At 38.8% G+C, this 19,892-nt stretch overlaps 11 protein-coding genes across 11 annotated transcripts; 5 read left to right on the plus strand and 6 right to left on the minus strand.

The window, feature by feature from the left end:
• Window positions 1-159: 159 nt before the first annotated feature.
• On the plus strand, window positions 160-435 carry AW171_hschr2534 (HBR102Wp; the record flags this gene model as incomplete). Its single annotated transcript, XM_018130510.1, has 1 exon — window positions 160-435. One exon carries the CDS (start codon window positions 160-162, stop codon window positions 433-435), a length of 276 nt encoding a protein of 91 aa, XP_017985999.1.
• A 359-nt stretch (window positions 436-794) lies between these two features.
• SEC5 (exocyst subunit SEC5) lies at window positions 795-3,368 on the minus strand (the record flags this gene model as incomplete). The annotated part of the gene is made up of 1 exon (XM_018130511.1): window positions 795-3,368. The coding sequence occupies one exon, from the start codon at window positions 3,366-3,368 to the stop codon at window positions 795-797; it is 2,574 nt and encodes an 857-aa protein (XP_017986000.1).
• Window positions 3,369-3,572: 204 nt separating this feature from the next.
• SMD3 (mRNA splicing protein SMD3) lies at window positions 3,573-3,881 on the minus strand (the record flags this gene model as incomplete). Its single annotated transcript, XM_018130512.1, has 1 exon — window positions 3,573-3,881. The coding sequence occupies one exon, from the start codon at window positions 3,879-3,881 to the stop codon at window positions 3,573-3,575; it is 309 nt and encodes a 102-aa protein (XP_017986001.1).
• A 178-nt stretch (window positions 3,882-4,059) lies between these two features.
• PEP3 (tethering complex subunit PEP3) lies at window positions 4,060-6,813 on the plus strand (the record flags this gene model as incomplete). The annotated part of the gene is made up of 1 exon (XM_018130513.1): window positions 4,060-6,813. One exon carries the CDS (start codon window positions 4,060-4,062, stop codon window positions 6,811-6,813), a length of 2,754 nt encoding a protein of 917 aa, XP_017986002.1.
• Window positions 6,814-7,007: 194 nt separating this feature from the next.
• Window positions 7,008-7,613, plus strand: TAF10 (Taf10p; the record flags this gene model as incomplete). The annotated part of the gene is made up of 1 exon (XM_018130514.1): window positions 7,008-7,613. One exon carries the CDS (start codon window positions 7,008-7,010, stop codon window positions 7,611-7,613), a length of 606 nt encoding a protein of 201 aa, XP_017986003.1.
• Window positions 7,614-7,780: 167 nt separating this feature from the next.
• On the plus strand, window positions 7,781-9,262 carry CDC37 (Hsp90 co-chaperone CDC37; the record flags this gene model as incomplete). The annotated part of the gene is made up of 1 exon (XM_018130515.1): window positions 7,781-9,262. The coding sequence occupies one exon, from the start codon at window positions 7,781-7,783 to the stop codon at window positions 9,260-9,262; it is 1,482 nt and encodes a 493-aa protein (XP_017986004.1).
• A 280-nt stretch (window positions 9,263-9,542) lies between these two features.
• On the minus strand, window positions 9,543-11,741 carry GID11 (Gid11p; the record flags this gene model as incomplete). The annotated part of the gene is made up of 1 exon (XM_018130516.1): window positions 9,543-11,741. The coding sequence occupies one exon, from the start codon at window positions 11,739-11,741 to the stop codon at window positions 9,543-9,545; it is 2,199 nt and encodes a 732-aa protein (XP_017986005.1).
• Window positions 11,742-12,032: 291 nt separating this feature from the next.
• On the minus strand, window positions 12,033-13,718 carry STB3 (Stb3p; the record flags this gene model as incomplete). Its single annotated transcript, XM_018130517.1, has 1 exon — window positions 12,033-13,718. One exon carries the CDS (start codon window positions 13,716-13,718, stop codon window positions 12,033-12,035), a length of 1,686 nt encoding a protein of 561 aa, XP_017986006.1.
• A 430-nt stretch (window positions 13,719-14,148) lies between these two features.
• STM1 (Stm1p) lies at window positions 14,149-15,066 on the plus strand (the record flags this gene model as incomplete). Its single annotated transcript, XM_018130518.1, has 2 exons — window positions 14,149-14,154; window positions 14,326-15,066. 2 exons carry the CDS (start codon window positions 14,149-14,151, stop codon window positions 15,064-15,066), a joined length of 747 nt encoding a protein of 248 aa, XP_017986007.1.
• A 210-nt stretch (window positions 15,067-15,276) lies between these two features.
• On the minus strand, window positions 15,277-16,260 carry PCD1 (8-oxo-dGTP diphosphatase; the record flags this gene model as incomplete). Its single annotated transcript, XM_018130519.1, has 1 exon — window positions 15,277-16,260. The coding sequence occupies one exon, from the start codon at window positions 16,258-16,260 to the stop codon at window positions 15,277-15,279; it is 984 nt and encodes a 327-aa protein (XP_017986008.1).
• A 1,079-nt stretch (window positions 16,261-17,339) lies between these two features.
• Window positions 17,340-19,376, minus strand: ACS2 (acetate--CoA ligase ACS2; the record flags this gene model as incomplete). The annotated part of the gene is made up of 1 exon (XM_018130520.1): window positions 17,340-19,376. The coding sequence occupies one exon, from the start codon at window positions 19,374-19,376 to the stop codon at window positions 17,340-17,342; it is 2,037 nt and encodes a 678-aa protein (XP_017986009.1).
• Window positions 19,377-19,892: the final 516 nt, after the last annotated feature.

Consider the following 19,892-nt stretch of genomic DNA (forward strand, 5'->3'; position numbering starts at 1 on the left):
ATTAGTGATTTGCGGTATGTAAATTGTTTACTTACATTCCGGTGATAGTATTATAGGGAACCCCACCCAGCTTTTCGCAATTATGTTAAAAATCACATCAACTGCTTAGCAGCCAAAGCGGACGAAATCATAGCGAGCACGAGAACAGGTAGTATTTGGATGTTAGATCCAATAGGCTTAAATGCAATACGCAAAAAATATGAGTTTCAGCACCCGGGGTCACCAGCAAAACAGATTATCTCACAGGTGCTACCTTTTAAGCCCCACCTCAGCCATCACGACGAATGGGATATGTTAAATAGTAAAGAGCCAACAACGGAGGAATTATTGACAGATATTAAGCAGTTACAAGAAGAAATAGAGCTTCTTTTTCAGCGTTATAAGCACATAAATTACATGGTAAAAATGGACTTGGATGAATTTTGTCACATATGAACCAACTCATCTCAATTATGTTGACCTTATATTACGTGTATTATTGAGCATAGGATGGCTGTAAGTGAGTTATTACCTAGAGGATTGGTTAGGAATTAGGTCATTAAAACTGGTTATTCTCAAATTTTACTTGTATAACCAGACATTAATTTGATTTCCTTTAATTTCGTATATGCAATGCATGCAATGTATGTATTAAGAAACTCACTACATTACAGTCTTATAGATTCACGATTAATTGGACAATATAAGCAAAATATTTTGAAGGAAGTGCTTTAATAACGGAAATTGGTATATACACATTTTGTAGAAAATAGTGCAAATAAGGACAGTTATATTATATATTAACTTGGATACTTTTAATGGAATGAGGCAAATTGTACAGAAGTTCTACTTAAATTTGATGCAACAATAGGTTCTGTCTCTGTAATACATGTTTGCATTTTGACTAGATCATTAGACATACAATTTTGTAAGCAGGCCGTCAATACTACTTCGGTTTCCTTCTCTAGATGAGATCCCAAAACTTTCTGAAAAAACTGCAAGTCCACTGTCACCTGCAGCAAACCATCAGCTGAAATATTACCAGTATATGGTTTAAATGCTTCAAACAAATACTTCGATATAAATATTTGTGTTTCCTTAAAAATTTGGTTTATTAACTGCGGACCAAGTTGAAAGCATTCGCTATGGACAGTAACGAGAACCATAAGCGCCTCAATGATATAGTCACCAACACGAAAAGAATTAGAACTGTGCTTTGACCAGTTAATATCGTGGAACTTCTTTTCCAATATTTCTTTTAGGGTAATTTTTAAACCAGATATATAGTTGCCAAAGATTGAAGTTTCCATTTTATCCAACAAAACAAATATACTTGATTTCCTGTTACTTAAATTGGATTCAAATGCTTCATCAAAATATTGTAAAATTTCTGGAAATGTATATTTCTTGATGTGTTGTAGATTGGATAAGGTGAGGATTGTGTGTGAATTTCTTGGCAAATCTTTATCCTTTGTGGCATTTTTCAAGATTGATTCAAGTACTGACTCTAGCGATACAATTTGCTGTGCTTCAATCTCCATTAAGAATTGTTTTGATGGATGGGAAACTATTGAAACACCATTTAAAACTGGCAGTTTCTCGTATGAAAATAGCATATCCCGAACTGTGCGAATACTATAGTAATTAAAAGATAGCACAATCGCTGGATATTGTGTTATGCAGTATTGTTCTTCAGCAGTCCGGGTGTAAACTTCCCAATCTTCTAAAATATGTGAATTTGACATGTCTCTTAACTTCGTAGAAGAAATCGCTCCAACACATCGATTTAATACTCTGGCAACTAATTGTCGCAAGATTTCTATGGATTTATCGGTTATCATGAGTTGGGCTAGTTCCGTTGTGAATTTGAAAATAGGGTCGACAATTTTTGGCAAGTATCGAAGACAACTCAAACTATTACACCTTGGAGGAATGAAACCGTAATTTGAAGGAAGACCATCCTCTTTTATTTTTGCTGGACCGTTTCCCAGGCTCTCTTGTGATGCTAGAAATAGGTCGCATAATACTCGGTTCACCAACCTTACAAAGTTTTCACCCTTTTCTCTTTTGTTAGCAATTTCTTCTTCCGATAATTGAAGCAAAGTTTCTTCATCTTGAGATAGCTCACCCAGACCGATTATATTATCTTTCCTCTTTTCATTTAATAATGTTGTTTGATAAGTATTATTTACAAATCTTTCGACATGTTCCCAAAACTCAACAAAACTTGAGCATAGATTTGATATGGATGCAATATATTTCAGAATCAGTAGCCACATTTCAACAACAATTGGAGAATCTGTCAAGCTGTAGTTCCGTCTTGATTTATCGGATTCATCTTCTGAATAAGTTTCCATATTTAAATAAAACGACAGTTCAATATCGTCCCCTGAACTATTCTTCAGTATGTTTTTCTTTGCTGCCAATATTTTGTTCATCAGTGTTTGTGATAACTCCGTCAATTGTGAATCAAAGTGAGAGATCCTTGTATCCATCCACTTAGTAATCGGATTGTCCTCAACCTTAAGGTCCATCAGTTTTGACATCAAAGGGAGGAAGTATTCTTGGGTTTGGTTTTCCAGAGGAGCCACCAACTGATCCCAGGTATCTTCCCTATATTGATCTATTACCGCTTCGACTTCATTCCAAACGCGTGTCACAACTGGGTTTCTATTGAGTTTGGAGTGAATTTGCATCCCACGCCTGTATTCAAACATTAATTTGGCATGATCTTGTTTGTTAACGCCATCAACCAGCTTTTTTGGCAAATCAAATAGTTCCTTGGACTCTTGAACAAAACGAATAGTAGCCTTATAGTCCTGTAGCTTGGTGGCTTGATCCATTAAAGGTTTCAGTTTTATTGTAGTTTCTCTTGCCATATCCCTTAAAGAGTCCTCTAAATGGTCTATATCCAAAAAGTTGTCATTGCCATTCATTCTTCTGTCGAACTTATCGTATATTTGGTCTAGATTAGATTTACATCTGACATATCGAACAAAGTTTTTCTGAACTAGTGTTTTCAGGTCCTCACTCTGTTCTTTCAAAGACGCATCTAGTATATCTAACGCATTTGAAAGTTGCTCAAAAGTGTCATCCTTATGAACATCACGTAAAAACAACTTAGAATTGAATCTGTTACTGTTAATTAAATATCTGTACTGGACTTCAGGTTTTAAACTCAAACCTTTGCAAGCCTTTTGCATGGATATTTGAGGGTTCAAAGGATCTGGAATGTGCGCCGCATTATATTGATTGTTCTCAGCTTGTGTGTCCGTTGAATCTATATCCAAAGTGTCTGTTTTCCAGTCGGTTCTTGGATTCAACGATCTTAACAGGTAAAATGTTCGCAATGTTGCATCATCAAATGCAAAAGGGTTAGGATCGGACATATGATAGTGTTAATTATGGATGTTTTGTTGCAACCCTGTTAGAGTGATTTAGCAATCATTTACGTATTTGAAATGAAAAAGGATTTAATTACGAGCACGTGAACTGAACCACGTTACAACACAATATCCAATAATGATCTATTATAAGACTATAATCATACATATCTAATATTAAACTAATTTACACACATACTGAAAACTAAACTACCTCCTCTTTGGCCCCCGTATTGGTGGTGGCGGCTTATGTACAGGCCCTGTTCTAAAAAGTGGCGCGCTTTTAAACATATCAGGAACGACAAAGAATTTAACATGCGAACCTCTAATGAAAATGTGATCCATATGCGTTACCTTCCCATTGCGAGCTGTGAGGGTGACGTCTGTTAACTGGCAGTTCATATTGTCCTCACTTTCTACTAACTTTCCTCTATAAGTTTCACCTGAAGTCAATTCAAGAGAGACAGTATGACCATGTGCCTCATTCAATAATTTAACGGGAATACCTGGTGTACTCATTTTCTATTGCATCTGTTTGCCTTATTATTCCAATGTGCTTTGGTATTAATAGTTTAAGTCCTGCGATGTCTAGTAATTTTTCAAGATTTAAAAATCAATGTTTTGAAAATGTGTTTGCTCCAGTGTATCCCTTAAGATATCATACTTTAAGCGAGTAAGCAGAGTGAATGGGTTTAGGATGAAGGTACAGATAGAGCATGTTTCACTTGGATTTATAAAGGAAATAAATAATAATGTTTGTTCGCTGGCAGTTCAAAAGAACATTATGTGTTTCACCCTAAGGAGTGGACAAATGTTCTCTATTAATTTGGAAGACCCTTCAAAAGTTTTTAGATTAGATCTTCCAATTCTAGTAGCTAATCAGGAGAAGATTTTAGAGATATGGATGAATGTGCAGGGCACCAGGGCGTTAATTAAGACGAATTTTGCAAAATACTATGCATGCAACTTACAAATAATCATGAATGCTGAAAATAATATTTCAAAGAATGGAAAAGATAACCAGTATGTGTTATTGAAGAAATTTAATAGAAAGGAGTATGACGTTATTAGTGTAGACTGGTCGTTCAGCGAGTATGAACTATTATTAGGGACAAGACAAGGTAAGATATATTACATGGACCTTTCACAAGCAGACCCGACTGCAGTAAAGGTTTTCAACTGTGACTCACCAATTGACGGCCTCAAATGGTACAGCGACGGAGAAGCAGTTATTGTTGCTGGCAATAGTTATAGGTACTGGGAGCCTACCGAAAACAGCACCCCCCTAACGTTCTGCAAACACCATCCCAATAAGGTGGATGAATTTGGAGCTACGAAAAAGGATCAAGTTTGCAAATTTGCAGTTTATAACCAAGATTTTGCTTGGATTACGCAGGCTGGGATTTTGTTGGGTAATATCGGTGATGGGTACGCTGCTTCGTTATCTAAATCTTTACTGCTATTGAATGAACTGCCTCCGTCAAAAAACAAAATACGTGATCTATTACTGACTGAATACCATCTTATTTTGCTCAGAGGCTCTGAGATATTGATTATTAATAAAATAAACAATAAAGTTGTATTCCAGGATATAATCTTTAGTAAAGAAGACGAAAGAATGCTATCTTTGTGCGCTGACTATTCGCAAACACCCCCAACCTTCTGGTGTCACTCAACAGAGAACATATATGAGATAGTGATAGAGAACGAACTTGACGGAATATGGCAATTACTGTGTGCAAATGGAAAGTTTGATGCAGCACTGAATCTAGCAGGCCTGTCATCTTCGCAGCTTGATTATGTGAGAGAGAAACACGCGGATGCATTATATGCTGACGAAAAATGGTTAGATTCTGCCCGGGAATACGGTTTAATAAAACAGGGAGCTGCAGTTGGTTCAATTGCATTGAAGTTTATGAATTTTCCCGATCTAATATATTTACAGACATTTTTGATAACGAAGTTGGAAACATTAAAAAAGGCGTCGACCGAGATCCAGAAGTTTATTATATCCTCGTGGATAATATGGAATTTTATGAACCAATTAAACCAAGCAGAAGAAGCTCTGAACGAAGAGAATAATGATGTGAAGTTGGATGATTTAAAGACCTCGAAGAGTAATTTAGAGAAGGAGTTTAGACAATTCGTGAAGGAGAATCTACAGTTCTTGGACAAAGAAACTGTATATCAAATAATTTCTCAACAAAACCGTAAAAGTGAGCTACTATACTTTGCTAACTTGATGGAGGACTATGAGTATGTGTTAAGTTATTGGATAAGATCCGATAACTGGTACGAGTCATTGAAGGTACTTGTCACATTACAAGACGCTGAGTCCATTTACAAATACGCATCAGTTTTACTGATTAATTCACCAGCCGCAACTATAAATGCATGGATGCAGGTCCCAGACGTTGATCCTGTTGAATTAATTCCCTCAATGTTAACGTATTTTAGTCATTTCCAAGAGCAACAGAAACTCTCTTTAAGACCGTTACAAAATTATGCTCTTACTTACCTGAAAAGGTATATAAAAGAACGCAAACCGGAGGATAGTCTTATTCATAATACGGTCATATTCATGTTGTTGGCGCCAAAAGTGGATTCCGAAACAGATGGAGAGCAAGAGGCTATCAAGTTTATAAATGAACACCCTACTCGTTTTGATCCCAATTTTGTATTGCGACTAAGTTTAAAATTAGAGAGGTACTCCGTTGCAATTCGTTTATATTCGCAATTGAAGCTTTACGATGACGCGGTAGACTTGGCGCTTTCGAAGGGTATGGTCTCCTCCGCTAAAATGATTGTCACTACATTGGAAACTGAGAACACTCAGATTTTAAAGAAACTGTGGTTAAAAATAGCTCGTGTAACAATTCATTCAAATGAAGATGTGCATCGTTCTATTAGATCAATTATACAGGAGTCTAATGAGGTTTTGACCATAAAAGACCTACTGCCATTATTCAATGAGTTGACTACTATTGCTGATCTGAAGGACGAATTAGTCAGGAGCTTAGAAGGTCACCGCGTATCGATGACACATATATATCAAGAGATTAACAATTGCATCAAAATTAAGAAAGAGATCAGACAGGATATCGATTTGTTTAGCAAGAGACACAAATTGCTAAAGCCTGGTGTTTCATGTGACATTTGCAGACATATCCTCACTACTAGGAAATTCTTTGTATTCCCATGTGGCCATAACTTCCATACAGATTGCATAATTAAGGAAATTATCAAATCCAACAACTTCAACATGAGAAGTAAAATTGAGTCGTTCCAGAAAACACTCTTACGTACTGGCAAGCATTCAATGAATGTTGCAGAATTGGACAAACTATTGTCGGCAAAGTGCTGCTTGTGCAGCGATATCAAGATTAACACAATTGATGAACCTTTGCAGGATGAGAATGAAGAAGAAGAAGCCGCTGCATGGGAAGTATAATTTAGCTCTATAATATTATCTTGGTTGTGCTACAGTAGTTATCATTTAGTACGTAAAATATTACCCTCCTTGGGATCTACACATTAGACACCCAGTAATCATATTTCTAGAATAAGAATCCAACATTAATATTCACCTGAGCTATTGCATTGAATCCTTGCTAATTAGTTAGAATAATTTAAAACATAGCCTCGATGTCTGAGAAGGAAATGGCCATCGATGAGGATATTGATGTTGAAGATGAATTAAACGAGTTCGACGACAACGAAGATGCTCCGCTGGATAATCTTGGAATATTCGGAGATCAGGGACAACAACATGGCCAAGCGAATGCAGTTACAGATTCAACGGAAAGCAAATTATTTGATATTCCTGAATTCACTCGTAAAGATAAGACAATAAGTGAAATACTCGATTTAATGGTTGATAATCCTCCCATCATTCCAGACGCTGTAATCGATTATTATTTGACAAAAGATGGTTTTGAATGCACTGATGTGAGAGTAAAGAGACTACTGGCATTAGCTACACAAAAGTTTGTGAGTGATATTGCCTCAGATGCATATGAATACTCTAGGATTAGGTCCTCAATCGCAGTGCATAACTCAAACAACGGCCAAGCCAGGGCAAGACAGTTAATGCTGGGACAGCAACAACCTGGTACGCAGCAAATATCACAGCAGCAACATCAACAAAATGAAAAGACTAATGCTAACAAAGTTACGCTAACTGTGAATGATTTAAGCAGTGCAGTTGCGGAATACGGCCTTAACATATCAAGACCTGACTTCTACCGTTAGTAGTGATAGACCGAACTTGCTAGAAGATTACCGTGATGATCACTTTCATTTCTATGTAACAATATATATTAAACGTAAACGCTAAAAAGATAAACAATTCGTGATTCAATTATATCTAAGCAAGGCCCCTTTATGGTACGAATTAGTAATTTCTCATACTCATAAATATGCCAATTGATTATTCTAAGTGGGATAAGATCGAGATTTCAGATGATTCAGATATTGAAGTTCACCCAAATGTGGACAAACGGTCATTTATCAGGTGGAAGCAGCAATCCATTCATGAACAGCGTGCAAAGAGAAACCAGGATATTAAGAACTTAGAGTTCCAGATTGAGATGTACGCTCATTTAAATAAAAGAGCAGATAAAATTATGGCCCAACTAGGAGACGAGGAATTGCTTTCAAAGGATCGCGTCAGTAAATTTCTCAATGAAAACTTTGATAGAACTGAAAGAGGATTAGGCGACAGTGTTGATCCTGACATGCCTCCTTACAATGAAATGGTAGAAGATTTGTTTGAACAGCTAGAAAAAAATGCGATTGATGAGGGTAAAAACCCTAAGGACGGTGCTATTATCAGGGAAATGATGCAGAAACATAGAGAAAAAATCACCCGTGTTACAGAAGAAGCCAAGACTAAGTTGCAAGAACTTTACAAGGAGAAGGAACTACATATTTCTTCCGAGGATGTTCATACAGGGTTTGACAGGAGTATCATAAACAAATCGTCTCCCTCTGATAATGAAGTAAGTAAGTACATGAAACCTGCTGAGTACGCTGCCATCTCTAGTGGTTCTAATGATATTAAATTGCCTCCTCCACGGTTGGACTTTATTACTTTTAAAGATGATCCAATGGCTTTAGCTCCAGAAACAGAACTTTTTGGAGATATTACAGCTGTAGACTACAAGAAATCGGAAGAGTTTTTACTGCAGAACTTACAGATTTTATCAGAGCAGCAGACTGATGCGTTGATGATGAAGGCTTTCGAATATGAGATGGATGGAGACTCTTCAAAGGCGTATCAAGTTATCCATCAGGCGGAATTGATGTCTTATATCCGTGAGATCTATTCAATGAAAAAGATACCGCACCTACATGTTCAAGAACTTACTGAGGTGATTACCGTTTTCTTTAAAAAAGTTTTCTACAATGCTGCAAATATCGCGGGAAAGAAGTCCTTTTTGGAATCAGTTCAAAAGAAGTTTGATCATGTTATACAACGCTGTAAAGTATTAAGAGCAGAACAAGCCGAAGAGTTCCAAAAGGAAGGAAATGTTGAAACGATCCAACTGAAATCCTTAGATGAATCTACAGAATTACAAGTGAACCTTCCTGACTTCGATTCACAGGACCCTAAAGAACTCAAGAAAATCGAAGCATTTAAGACGTTACCAAAGGAAATGCAAGAGGCTGTAAAAACACAAAGTTTAGATAACATTAATGAGGTGTTTGCAAATATGTCAATTGAAGAAGCTGAAAAAATATTGGATATTTTTAACGAAAGTGAAATAATCGGCATTAATGCATTACTTGAAGATGAGCAAGAGTTTAAGCAGTTACAGGACCAATATAATAATGTCGCGAAGGAAGACCAGAATGAGTCTGATGGTGATATCACCCACACGGCCGATATCGTTGATTAGTTTGAAGGCGGGTCTTTGACGCTTTAAAACATCCCTTATCGCCCATTAGTGTTTTCACACGCAATTTGAATTTATTTTCATGCAGTTTTAGATATTATATATTATTCAGTTGTATGCGATTTTTTACATTAAAACGTGATTCGTACATTAACATATTACATATATATATATATACATATATATATATATATATATATATATAGTGAACCATTTATATGTAATTTTGTCGGTAACTAAATTATTGTGTTTGATATTATTCGTAATTTGTATGAAATTGGAGTCAACAAAAATCATAACATGGGAAACTCCTTCTAGCCCACGAGTTGATGTTCCATTTTATTATACCATAATCTGTTCCAATAACTAATGAACTACCCTCTGCATCCTGTATCCAGTCAATGCCAGATATGCTATTTTCTTCAAAATAGTCTGCAGTAGTAGTAATAAACGGAGGAGCTCTTCCAAGCCTAGATGATGAGTCCCTTCTATTGCCGTTTAGTACACTAGTCATTGTCATCGACATACCTTCATGACGAGGTCTCGAACTATGGAGGTTGCTAAAAAGGAACTGTCCCCCTTGGCCAACTTCTGGGCCGTCATTATAGACGTCAATCGAATTCATTGAATCGCTCTCATCATCTGCAACACCTTGGTTTTCCTCCAGTGTTTCATCATCTACCATATCCTCCATTGGCATCGTATTGCGTGCCGTCCTAGATAAATCATCGACGGTAGATTCCGAATTTCGCGTCTCATCAGAGGGACTAACATTGATAACATAGTTGTAATTATCAACTGCACGATAATTTTGATCCGTATAATGATGGTCCAGAATAGTTGGATCAATACCATCAACTATCCCTTCATTGTTAGGAGGTCCTCTAGTACTAGTTGAATATCTTCTAACTCTAAAAGTAGAGTGTCTCCTCCTACGTTGTGTCATATCAGCGCCAAATGGAGTAGAACTAGGGTCGTCAGAAAAGCCATTTTGATGCAAGGTAGAATACAATGCGACCTTAGGATAGGGTAAGACCTCTGGCTCTAAACTTCTTATCGGGATTTTCGTTGCATATGTGACACAAGGATCACTAGTTGACGGTGAAGTACGTCTAGCCGAGGATGAGTTAGTATTTAAAATTTCAACTTCCTCATTATTCTTGATTTTATCTGGTATAACGATAACCTGGTGATTCATTAAATTTCTTGTGTCCACCACATGGACATGACTTTGATGTTCAGAGATGAATAACAAATCATCGAAGGACTGACTAAACTTACAGACTCTAAAAGAACCATTTTGGGAATGTCTTCTAGTAGAAGATATTTCAGCTAACGGAGTGTCCATTTTTCTCATATCGTATACTAAACATAAACCATTCTGAAATAGTGTGGCCATCTGCAAATCATTCTCACTATAGCTTGTACAAAAACCGTTGTCACCACCAGGTGAATCATAAATTCGGTCAACGTATTCTGATCTATCCATTATAGCATACCTTGGAACACGTTTTGTTTTAGCCCACTTCGAACCCCAATCAGGAGCAGTATCATACTGCAATGAGAATGATCCATTAAGTTGGTTTTGGTGATAAATTGCAAACTTACTTGAATCGCCAGACACCACCATAGTCTTTCCGTCATGGGAAATTGCTGTACTGTTTAGAGCGAACTTTAGGTCAGAAAATCGCCTCGTTAATTCAACGCCCCTATTGCTAACGTCACATTGATACATGTGACAATCATTATTACAGGTGTATAAATCGTACTGCTGAGAATTACGCTGATATAATTCAACACAGTTATTGATATACTGCCCCAACTTATAGGTTAATGAGACATCGTTTTCTATATTGTACAATGCGACAATACCTTTCCAAGACAGTTGATTGCCATAAAAACTATTATCTGTGAGGATGCTACTATTGGCTAGTTTCATAGGTTCCACATTTGGAGCCGTACGAACGGCAGATGGACGCTCAGACCCACGCACTGAGGTAAGATTATCTTCATCCCCTTCTTCAGAATGCAGAGAGAAACCATTCAGGTTACTTCCACTATCATCCGACCCTATTAAGCCTCCGCATGCGATCAAACCCCCGTTTTCACGGAAACATCTCGGTTTATAGTCAAATTGAACAACAAGTTCCGAGGGTGAATGGTAGTCCTTTAAAAGTTCACAGCGCGGTGTTTGATTAGTCATGGATGTTCTTCTCTTGCGCCTCTCTAATTTCTCATTCTGTATTTCTCGTTGAGTAGACCTTGTGTCTAATGATCGGACCGAATGATCATAAATGTAATATACGCTTCCCGGAGTTGTTGAAGAATACTTCACACAATCTCTCAATTGCCAGTGATTGATCGATACCTTTGCATCATATAGTTTTAGTGTAGGCATCAAATAGTTCTGATAAACCTTACCTGACCCAGAATTAATTCCATCATCTCCACAAGTCGTACCGGTGATGCTCTGGATTGTCATAACGACTAAAACACTTGATATTCACCAAAGTCCTTTATTAACCCTGTCCCAGATTGATTCCGCGCACAAATATGGTATTCGTCTTTGAATGTTTAGTTAGTTTACCTGACTTTGAACATGGTGTTAAATAGTTATACTTTATCATGATTTCTAAGTTTCAAGGGGCAGAGGCAGGCAGGGGTGGAAGGGTAACTTTTGTGCGACTAAAAAGAACGGACAGCGAATATATGTGAAATCAAAAAAAGCAATAACAGACAGGAAAAAGGGGAGGTCATGTGAGAAATCACGTAATTAAGACTTCAGGCTCATTAAAAGGAAGGCAGCGTCTTCGGTATCCGGTGGTGGCGTGTGACCAGTAGTACATCTCACTTCCTGCTGCTGCTGCTGCTGCTGCTGTTGTTGCTGCTGCTGTTGTTGTTGTTGTTGTTGTTGTTGTTGTTGTTGTTGTTGTTGTTGTTGTTGTTGTTGCTGGCGATAATCTGATGATAGGTGAAATGCATTTTGAGTTATTTGCACGTGATTGTTAGAGCTAGACCTCGGAGAGGTTTGGGAGGATTCAGCCTTAGGGGCAGCAGCAGACGTAGAGTTTCCTTGGCGTGGAATAGGAGAAGACAAAGCATTGTGCAAACTATTATTACGCAAAGCAGGGGCGCCTATACTAGCCCAATCCTCCTCATCGGTATCAGAATGATCGGTGTCACGTATAACATGCTGGGGCTCTAGTTTCATTGGAGGAGGAATCTCTTCATGATCCTGTTCACTATCCCCAATGATGTTCACTATCGGCTGCACTGCAGCACATTCTTTTATTGCAGAATGTGAAGGTGATACAATCTTGTAGTTATTATGCAAAAGTAGGGTAGATCTAATTGATGACTCCTTGCTGCAAGAGACTCTCGCGTCCCGCCTTGTGACACCACTTGTACGCCTAGCAGTTCCCTTAGCAGTACTAGATATGCCGCCACTTAGTAACTCGTCAGGGGAAATTTCTTCTCGCGCAACCAGTTCGATCATGCTCTTACTTTGGTACTCAGTAAAAGGAGAAGAGAGCCTTCGAGCACCACTATCCACGAAGTCGTTCGTTAGCACAGGAGCTTTGTAGGTACCTGGCTTCGACACTGAGACCGATCTTATTTTCGATGATGAGCGACGACGATTATTAGTGGTACTTCCACTATTGGGCTTAGTTATCATAGATCTCAACAATGCATGATTGGCGTCGCCTTTTTCCTGTGGAGGTGGATCAATAGCAACAACGCTAGATTGTCTTCTTCGGAAAGTATCGTAGTTCAATGGTTCTGCATCATCGCCCTGTTCGTCATCATCCTCATCTGATGCTAGAGCGTTTTCGTCAATGTAAATACCTGTTTGAGCATTCACTAGCGGCTTCTTCATTTCTTTCAAGAAAGATCCAGACTTTACTTGTTTCTTTGTATTGCTACTACTACTTCGGCGACGGCTTTCTTGAGACATTATATCCTTTACTTTACTATTTGCTAGATTTGTCATCTCTCGTTCTTTCACAAACAAATGCGGTTTAACAGGTTTCGCAGACCATTGACCCCATCCAATCTTAGCAAATACAACAGAATTTTCCTGGTCTCCTGCTTCAAGTGCACTCATTATTAATCTTCTCTGCTTAGACGCCGATAGGTCCTTGAAGCTTGGAATTTCTTCAGTTAACGCCTGCGTTATATACCGAATTGCAAGTGGTCCCTTAGACAACAGCAGCTGAGCCAACTTTTTCGGCGTCACTTGCTGAGCTGCAGCCAAGGCTTCTGGTGATGAGGTTGATATTGGCTTATGAGCCATAACCAGGCTCGCTGCATTTAATGAACCTGAGTTTTTTCCACCAACAGCGATATTGCCGCTGCTTACACTTGTTTTAGATCGCGTCGGCACATTGTCCTTCTTATTACCACCTTCCAGTTCCATACCGTTTACATTATCTACCATATCACTATTTTGCCTATCCATAGATGAGCTAGTAATATAAAATGAGCTTTACTGTATTTGCTAAGTGTCTTTCTGACTTGTATAAACGTACCATTCTTTTACATGTGCCATTTGCGTGTCTATAATTCTGTAATGGCGGTTCCTAATCAGAATCACGTGAATCATTGTATACGTTCAGACCATATATTTCGCAAGACCTTCGGACCAGTTCCTTCACCCAATCCCGGAAGCGACAAATTTTTCACGAAGTAATATCTAGGCATTACACTTGAGCCCCAGGAACTCTCCCCAGAATCCTGCAAAGTATTCTGTGACAGGTTTGGATAGTATTTGCCGTGACAACTTAGCAAGAGATCCCTTTCAATTTTTAAGAGTTTTCTTCTTCCAGCCCAATAAAATCTTTGTACTTAGCTCCTGGCAGAACACACATTGCACACAATAGTCCATCACTATGTCTGTACGTATATGAAGTGACGATACGAGACCTTTTTGCTTGTTTATTTGCATATTTGAGCTGATCTGAGAGTTCTATGGCTCCAGAAATAGCCACGAATAGTTAACAAGCATCAATGGCATATACCTACCAGCTGTAATGGAATTAATTACTAACTTTACATGGTTTATACAGAACCCTTTTGACCTATTAGGTAACGACGTCGAAGACTCTACTGTAACTACAGCTCCACCAAAGGAGATCATCAAGAAGACTACCTCCTCAAAGAAGGCCGATGTGCCACCACCATCAGCTGACCCATCTAAAGCTAAAAATAACAGACCAAAACCTTCTGGCAACGACGCTGCTTTCAAAGACAAGCAAGCTGGTAGATCCCAAAACAAGAATAAGGATGCACCTGTTGCTGGGAAAGGTAGAGAAAACAAGCCTTACGACCGTCACTCCAGAACTGGCAAAACTGACTCTGCAAAGAAGATCAAGCAAGCTTGGGGTGACAATGAGAAGCAACTAGCTGATGAAGAGGCTGGTGCTGCTATTGCTGAAGCTGAATTGGCTGCTGAAGACGTCGAGGAACAACAACCCGCTGCTATTTCTTTAGAGGCTTATTTGAACGAGCAGAATGCTGAGAAATTGAACAGCACTGTTATTCCGCAAAAAGTTGAGAAATTGGAAGATGCTGAGCTATTTGTTAAGAAGGAGCAAGTGTTTGTTGAACCTGCCAAGGTTAAGACCCACAAGCCAAAACAAGTTAAGACCAAGCAATACCTGGAATTTGATGGTACTGAAACCTTCCCTGCTCCAAACAGAGGCCAAAGCTCTAGAAGAGGAGGCAGAGGTGGTAAGAAAGGAGGTAAGAGAGGATCTCACAATGCTCCAAAGCAACCAATCAAAGCTGACTTCCCAGCCTTGGTTTAAACTTTTGTTGCCAGCTTCTTCGTCTTTTTGACTCGATGCAATTTACTACCTAAAAGTGTGTGTTGGTGTAAGTGCAGATGATGAAGATCCGTTATATACAAAGCGTTTAAGTCGTTAATAGTAGAGTATAATCTAACGTGTATATTTAGCATCATTTTTGTGCCAATTGTTTACTTAATGGTCAAGCACGGCTATGTTATCAGAGAGATGTCAAAAATTCCGAATGTGGGTGTTTAACTTATCCCAGTATGAAGATGGTATGACATCCGAGTATTTGAACTGCTTTTTGCCTTTCATCATGTTTTTCTCCCAATTGGTGCGTTCTTTTCCATGTAATTGACTCCCAAATTCATAAAGTCCATGTATTAGCTCTTCATGCCCAATTGAAGTTTCCTGTTGTTCAGGATCCATTATACCCTCAGCTACCATAGCTATATCGTGTAGTATTTTGGCCGTAAGACCCCAAACATGCCTGCAGTTTTTTTCATTTGTATATATGCCATCATCCGAACTCAAATCGTCAACTTCGTTAAGCCATGGCACATCATATATGTTATTCAATGAATAATAGTAATGTCTTATTTTCCATGCAATTCCACCCCATTTGGCAATATACTCTTCATGGCGTACATATTCTTTCTCTCCCCTAGGATTTGAAACTTCGTGAAATATTAGATCCGACAAAGGGATTGAAAAGACAGAGGAGGTCTCGCCAGGGTTTAATTTTGTAAATACCCTTTTCATTGTCAATGGGATCTCAAATTTCTTTTCATTGTCAGTTTGAGCATTATAGAGAAAACAAACCCATGGCTTTACGCTTAGGAACGTCTGTGAAAGGTAGTGAGGGATCTCTCTTGAAACAGAATCGAGTTTTAACCCGTAATTATTTAGTAGCACTTCATCGCTAGAAGGTAAGCCTATCTCTTCTTGTGCCTCACGTCTCGCTATTGCTTCAAACGTTTCAGACTCGTTGTCTGCTTTTCCACCTGGAAGAGACACTTGCCCAGAAAAGGAATTTAACCTTCTTGAACGCTTTGTCAATAACACTCTTAGTTCACCACGGTTACCGATAAATAGGAGTACGAGAACAGCGGCTCTTCTATGTACGGGCCAAATGGAATTAAGGGATAATGAATCCGTTTTCTTGAATTGCGATAAATTTGTAAGGTATCTTGAAGTCGTTAAATAGCCCATCTTAAATATTTGAATTGAACCCTTATCACTAACGCTTGTGTTTGTAGGTATATCTTTATGTCAATATTGTAAGTCAGATTTTATGCGATATTTTAAGATAAAACTATACGATATATATTAGCATCTTAACTTACAGATTCAGGAACTGCCGCCGTCGTCGATTACATGTCGTGCAAGTCCGAAATATAAGATACATTACTGTATGTTATTATATTTTTTATATGTCAGCTTGCTTGCCTTATTTGACAGCCTTAAGGAACTAAAATAGCCTAGAATAACTACGTAGTTCTTAGTATGCACTCTTATCATGTACATCATTTATTAGCATGGAACAAAAAACTACTACAGCCCCGCCAATGATTAGTTGCAGGACTTTCCGATACGCTAAAAAGGCTGTTATGACTTAACGCGTCGCTAGCAAATTTTGCTTCTAAGGAGTTGGTGTTTATTCGCAATGTTATTATCGGGATTTTACGAGAAAATAGGTAATGCAACTATCAATCACAAAATTCATCCGGCCACATTCGGAGAAATTTTAATTACTGTTTAAAATAACGCAATAGGATTACTTTGTTCTTCGCACTTGGTCATTACATTTACGCAATTCGACATGACAACAGTTTTTTAGTTATACCGATGATCGAAAAAGCCCGATATCATTGGAGTTCGTGCAGCCACATATGTTAAGTAAGCAGAGCTATTGTAACGTGCAGGGGAACCGAAACTCCAAACTCCAAATAACACCTTATTACTATCATAATAATATTGGGGTTCGTAGGTAACTAATTCGAGTACATATATCAATTGAGATAAAATATATAGTATTTCAGTTTTAGAGGTTTTTTGCAAATCGCTACGCAGCACGAATACGAATTATGAACGCCAGATTTTTATTCTGACAAGCATAGCACAATGGCCTCTCAATGACAGCTTAACACAACCATTAGAAGTCGTGCACCAGTATAAGTTTAAACTTTTAACCCTGTTTTTTATACATGAGAAAATAGAGGAAAGATATATGGTATGACCTCATTAAAACCTGGAGAGATATCTCGAAAGGCTAGCAACTATGCTAGAATTTATTCCTTCTTAGCATAAAACTGATTTTCCACTGCTGCAATAATAGTGGGAACAATTTCTGGATTTGCCAAGGTGGACAAATCGCCCAACTGATCAGCCTCTCCGGATGTAATCTTTCTCAAAATTCTTCTCATGATTTTGCCTGACCTAGTCTTTGGGAGATCATTGACAATAATAACAGATTTTGGAGCAGCAAATGGTCCAATTTCACCTCTGACTTGTAGAATTAATTCACGGCGTATAACATCTAGGGTATGGCCCTCGCCTGGAACTTCCTGTAAAATACCAGTCTTCAAGGATACAAATGCAACGACTGCTTGACCAGTTAACTCATCAGTTATTCCAACAACAGCGGCTTCAGAAACACCTCCATGCTCAACTAGAGCCGTTTCAATTTCAGACGTTGATAACCTGTGACCAGAGACATTGACGACATCGTCAACTCTTCCTCTAATCCAGTAATAGCCGTCATGATCCCTACCAGCTCCATCACCGGTGAAATAATAGCCTGGGTATGGTTTTAAATAAGTCTCAAGAAAACGGTTATGATTGTTCCAAACAGATCTCGCAATAGACGGCCAAGAAGACTTGACAGCAAGCACACCTTCAACATCGTTTCCCAACAATTCTTTTCCAGTGACCGGATCAATGATACATGCATCGATACCAAAGAATGGTACAGTGGCGGAGCCAGGTTTGGTAGGAATTGCGCCGGCTAAAGGTGCAATCAAGTGTGAACCGGATTCAGTTTGCCACATGGTATCGCAGATAACACAGTTGTTCTTACCAATGCGTTCGTTATACCATTCCCAAAGATCGGGAGCGATCGGCTCACCAACAGAACCTAGGACTCTTAGCGATGAGATATCATATTTATCTATTTCTGCTTCACCAACACGTTTGATTAATCTTAATGCCGTTGGGGCTACGTAGAAATGGGTAGCCTTATTACGCTCGATAATCCTCCAATATCTACCGTAGTCGGGATAAGCAGGAGTTGACTCGAAAATTATCGTTGCGATACCTAACATCAAGGGACCGTATACCGCATATGTATGACCTGTGATCCAGCCAACATCACCGGCTGTGAACAAAACATCCTCAGGATGTATGTCAAAGACGTATCTGGTAGTCATAGCTGCACCAAGGAGGTAACCACTGGTTGTGTGGACAACTCCCTTAGGAGCACCAGTGGATCCCGACGTATAAAGAAGAAATAATGGGTCTTCAGAGTTCACTGGGGTAGGAGGTATATAACTTCTTTGCTTGGCTGTTTCCGTATGCCACCAGTAGTCCCTATTGGTTTGCATTGGTACTTCAGAGCCAGTTCTCCGGAAAACCAAGATATGACTTACAGTGTCTACACCGAGTAGACCCTCATCAACAATCTTTTTAGTGTTGACGGTCTTACCACCTCTGCGACCCTCGTCACAGGTAATGACAACTTTGCATCCAGCATCAATAACACGATCCCTCAAAGAACCTGAAGAAAAACCAGCAAAAATAACAGAATGGATAGCGCCCAAACGTGCAATGGCCAACATAGCAATAACGGCCTCTGGGATCATTGGCAAATATACCGCAACCGTATCGCGTTTTTGTACCCCCCACGACTTCAAAACACCAGCAACTTCACAAACTTGTCTCAATAATTCACCGTAGGTAATAACACCATTATCCTTTTCATCATCAGCCTCATATATGATTGCTGGCTTGTCGGGATTAACAAAGGCATGTCTGTCCACACAGTTGAATGATGCGTTTAGTTCACCATTCAAAAACCATGCCATATCACCATTTTCTAAAGTACCTGACTTGACTTTGGTGAAAGGTTTATCCCAATCTAGATATTCTTTCCCCACCTTTCCAAAGAATTTTTCCGGGTCTTCAATCGACTGTCTGTGCATTTCCTGGTATTGTGCCATGTCGCGAATATAAGGTGCGCCAGGCTGTGACATGCGAAAGTGCTCTGGAGCTTCTTTACATGCTACGTCACGGGCTTCATGAACCACATTATGTTCTAAAGAACTTGACATTGTTATATTTATTGCTTCTTTCTCCTAACAGGCCGCTCTACGCTCTATACTGTTGAGTTAATAGGCTCTGGCGGTAAAATTAACACAAGATGGAAAAATGTATATTTTCTATTACAGTTATATATATCGTTTGCTACTGCTGTCTTCGATCGGCAAGTGCGGAAGAAACTCTGTCGACCCAAAGGCACTGGCAACTGGAGTGACAAAAAAGAAACTACGTACAATGTTGGGTAGCCGTTAAAAACGACAACACATCGTACCAGCCCTGTATATCGCGTAGGTCACGTACGATTAGATATAGGTGGCATGTAACTGTTGAGCATCGGCGCCCAACCGTTCTCGCGTGTGAACAAGAGTTATTTCAAACCTGAGAAACGGCGAATGAATTAGCGTGTTCAACATGATTCTGGAAGGAGGGACAGAAGAACACCGGCTACTAATTACAAACCTAATGGTACCTTTATATTTGCTACTTGTCTGCATTTAGCGCGGCTGGATCTTATTGGATGATTCATA

Source organism: Eremothecium sinecaudum, chromosome II (genome assembly GCF_001548555.1).
Source record: "Eremothecium sinecaudum strain ATCC 58844 chromosome II, complete sequence".
Lineage (NCBI taxonomy): Eukaryota > Fungi > Ascomycota > Saccharomycetes > Saccharomycetales > Saccharomycetaceae > Eremothecium > Eremothecium sinecaudum.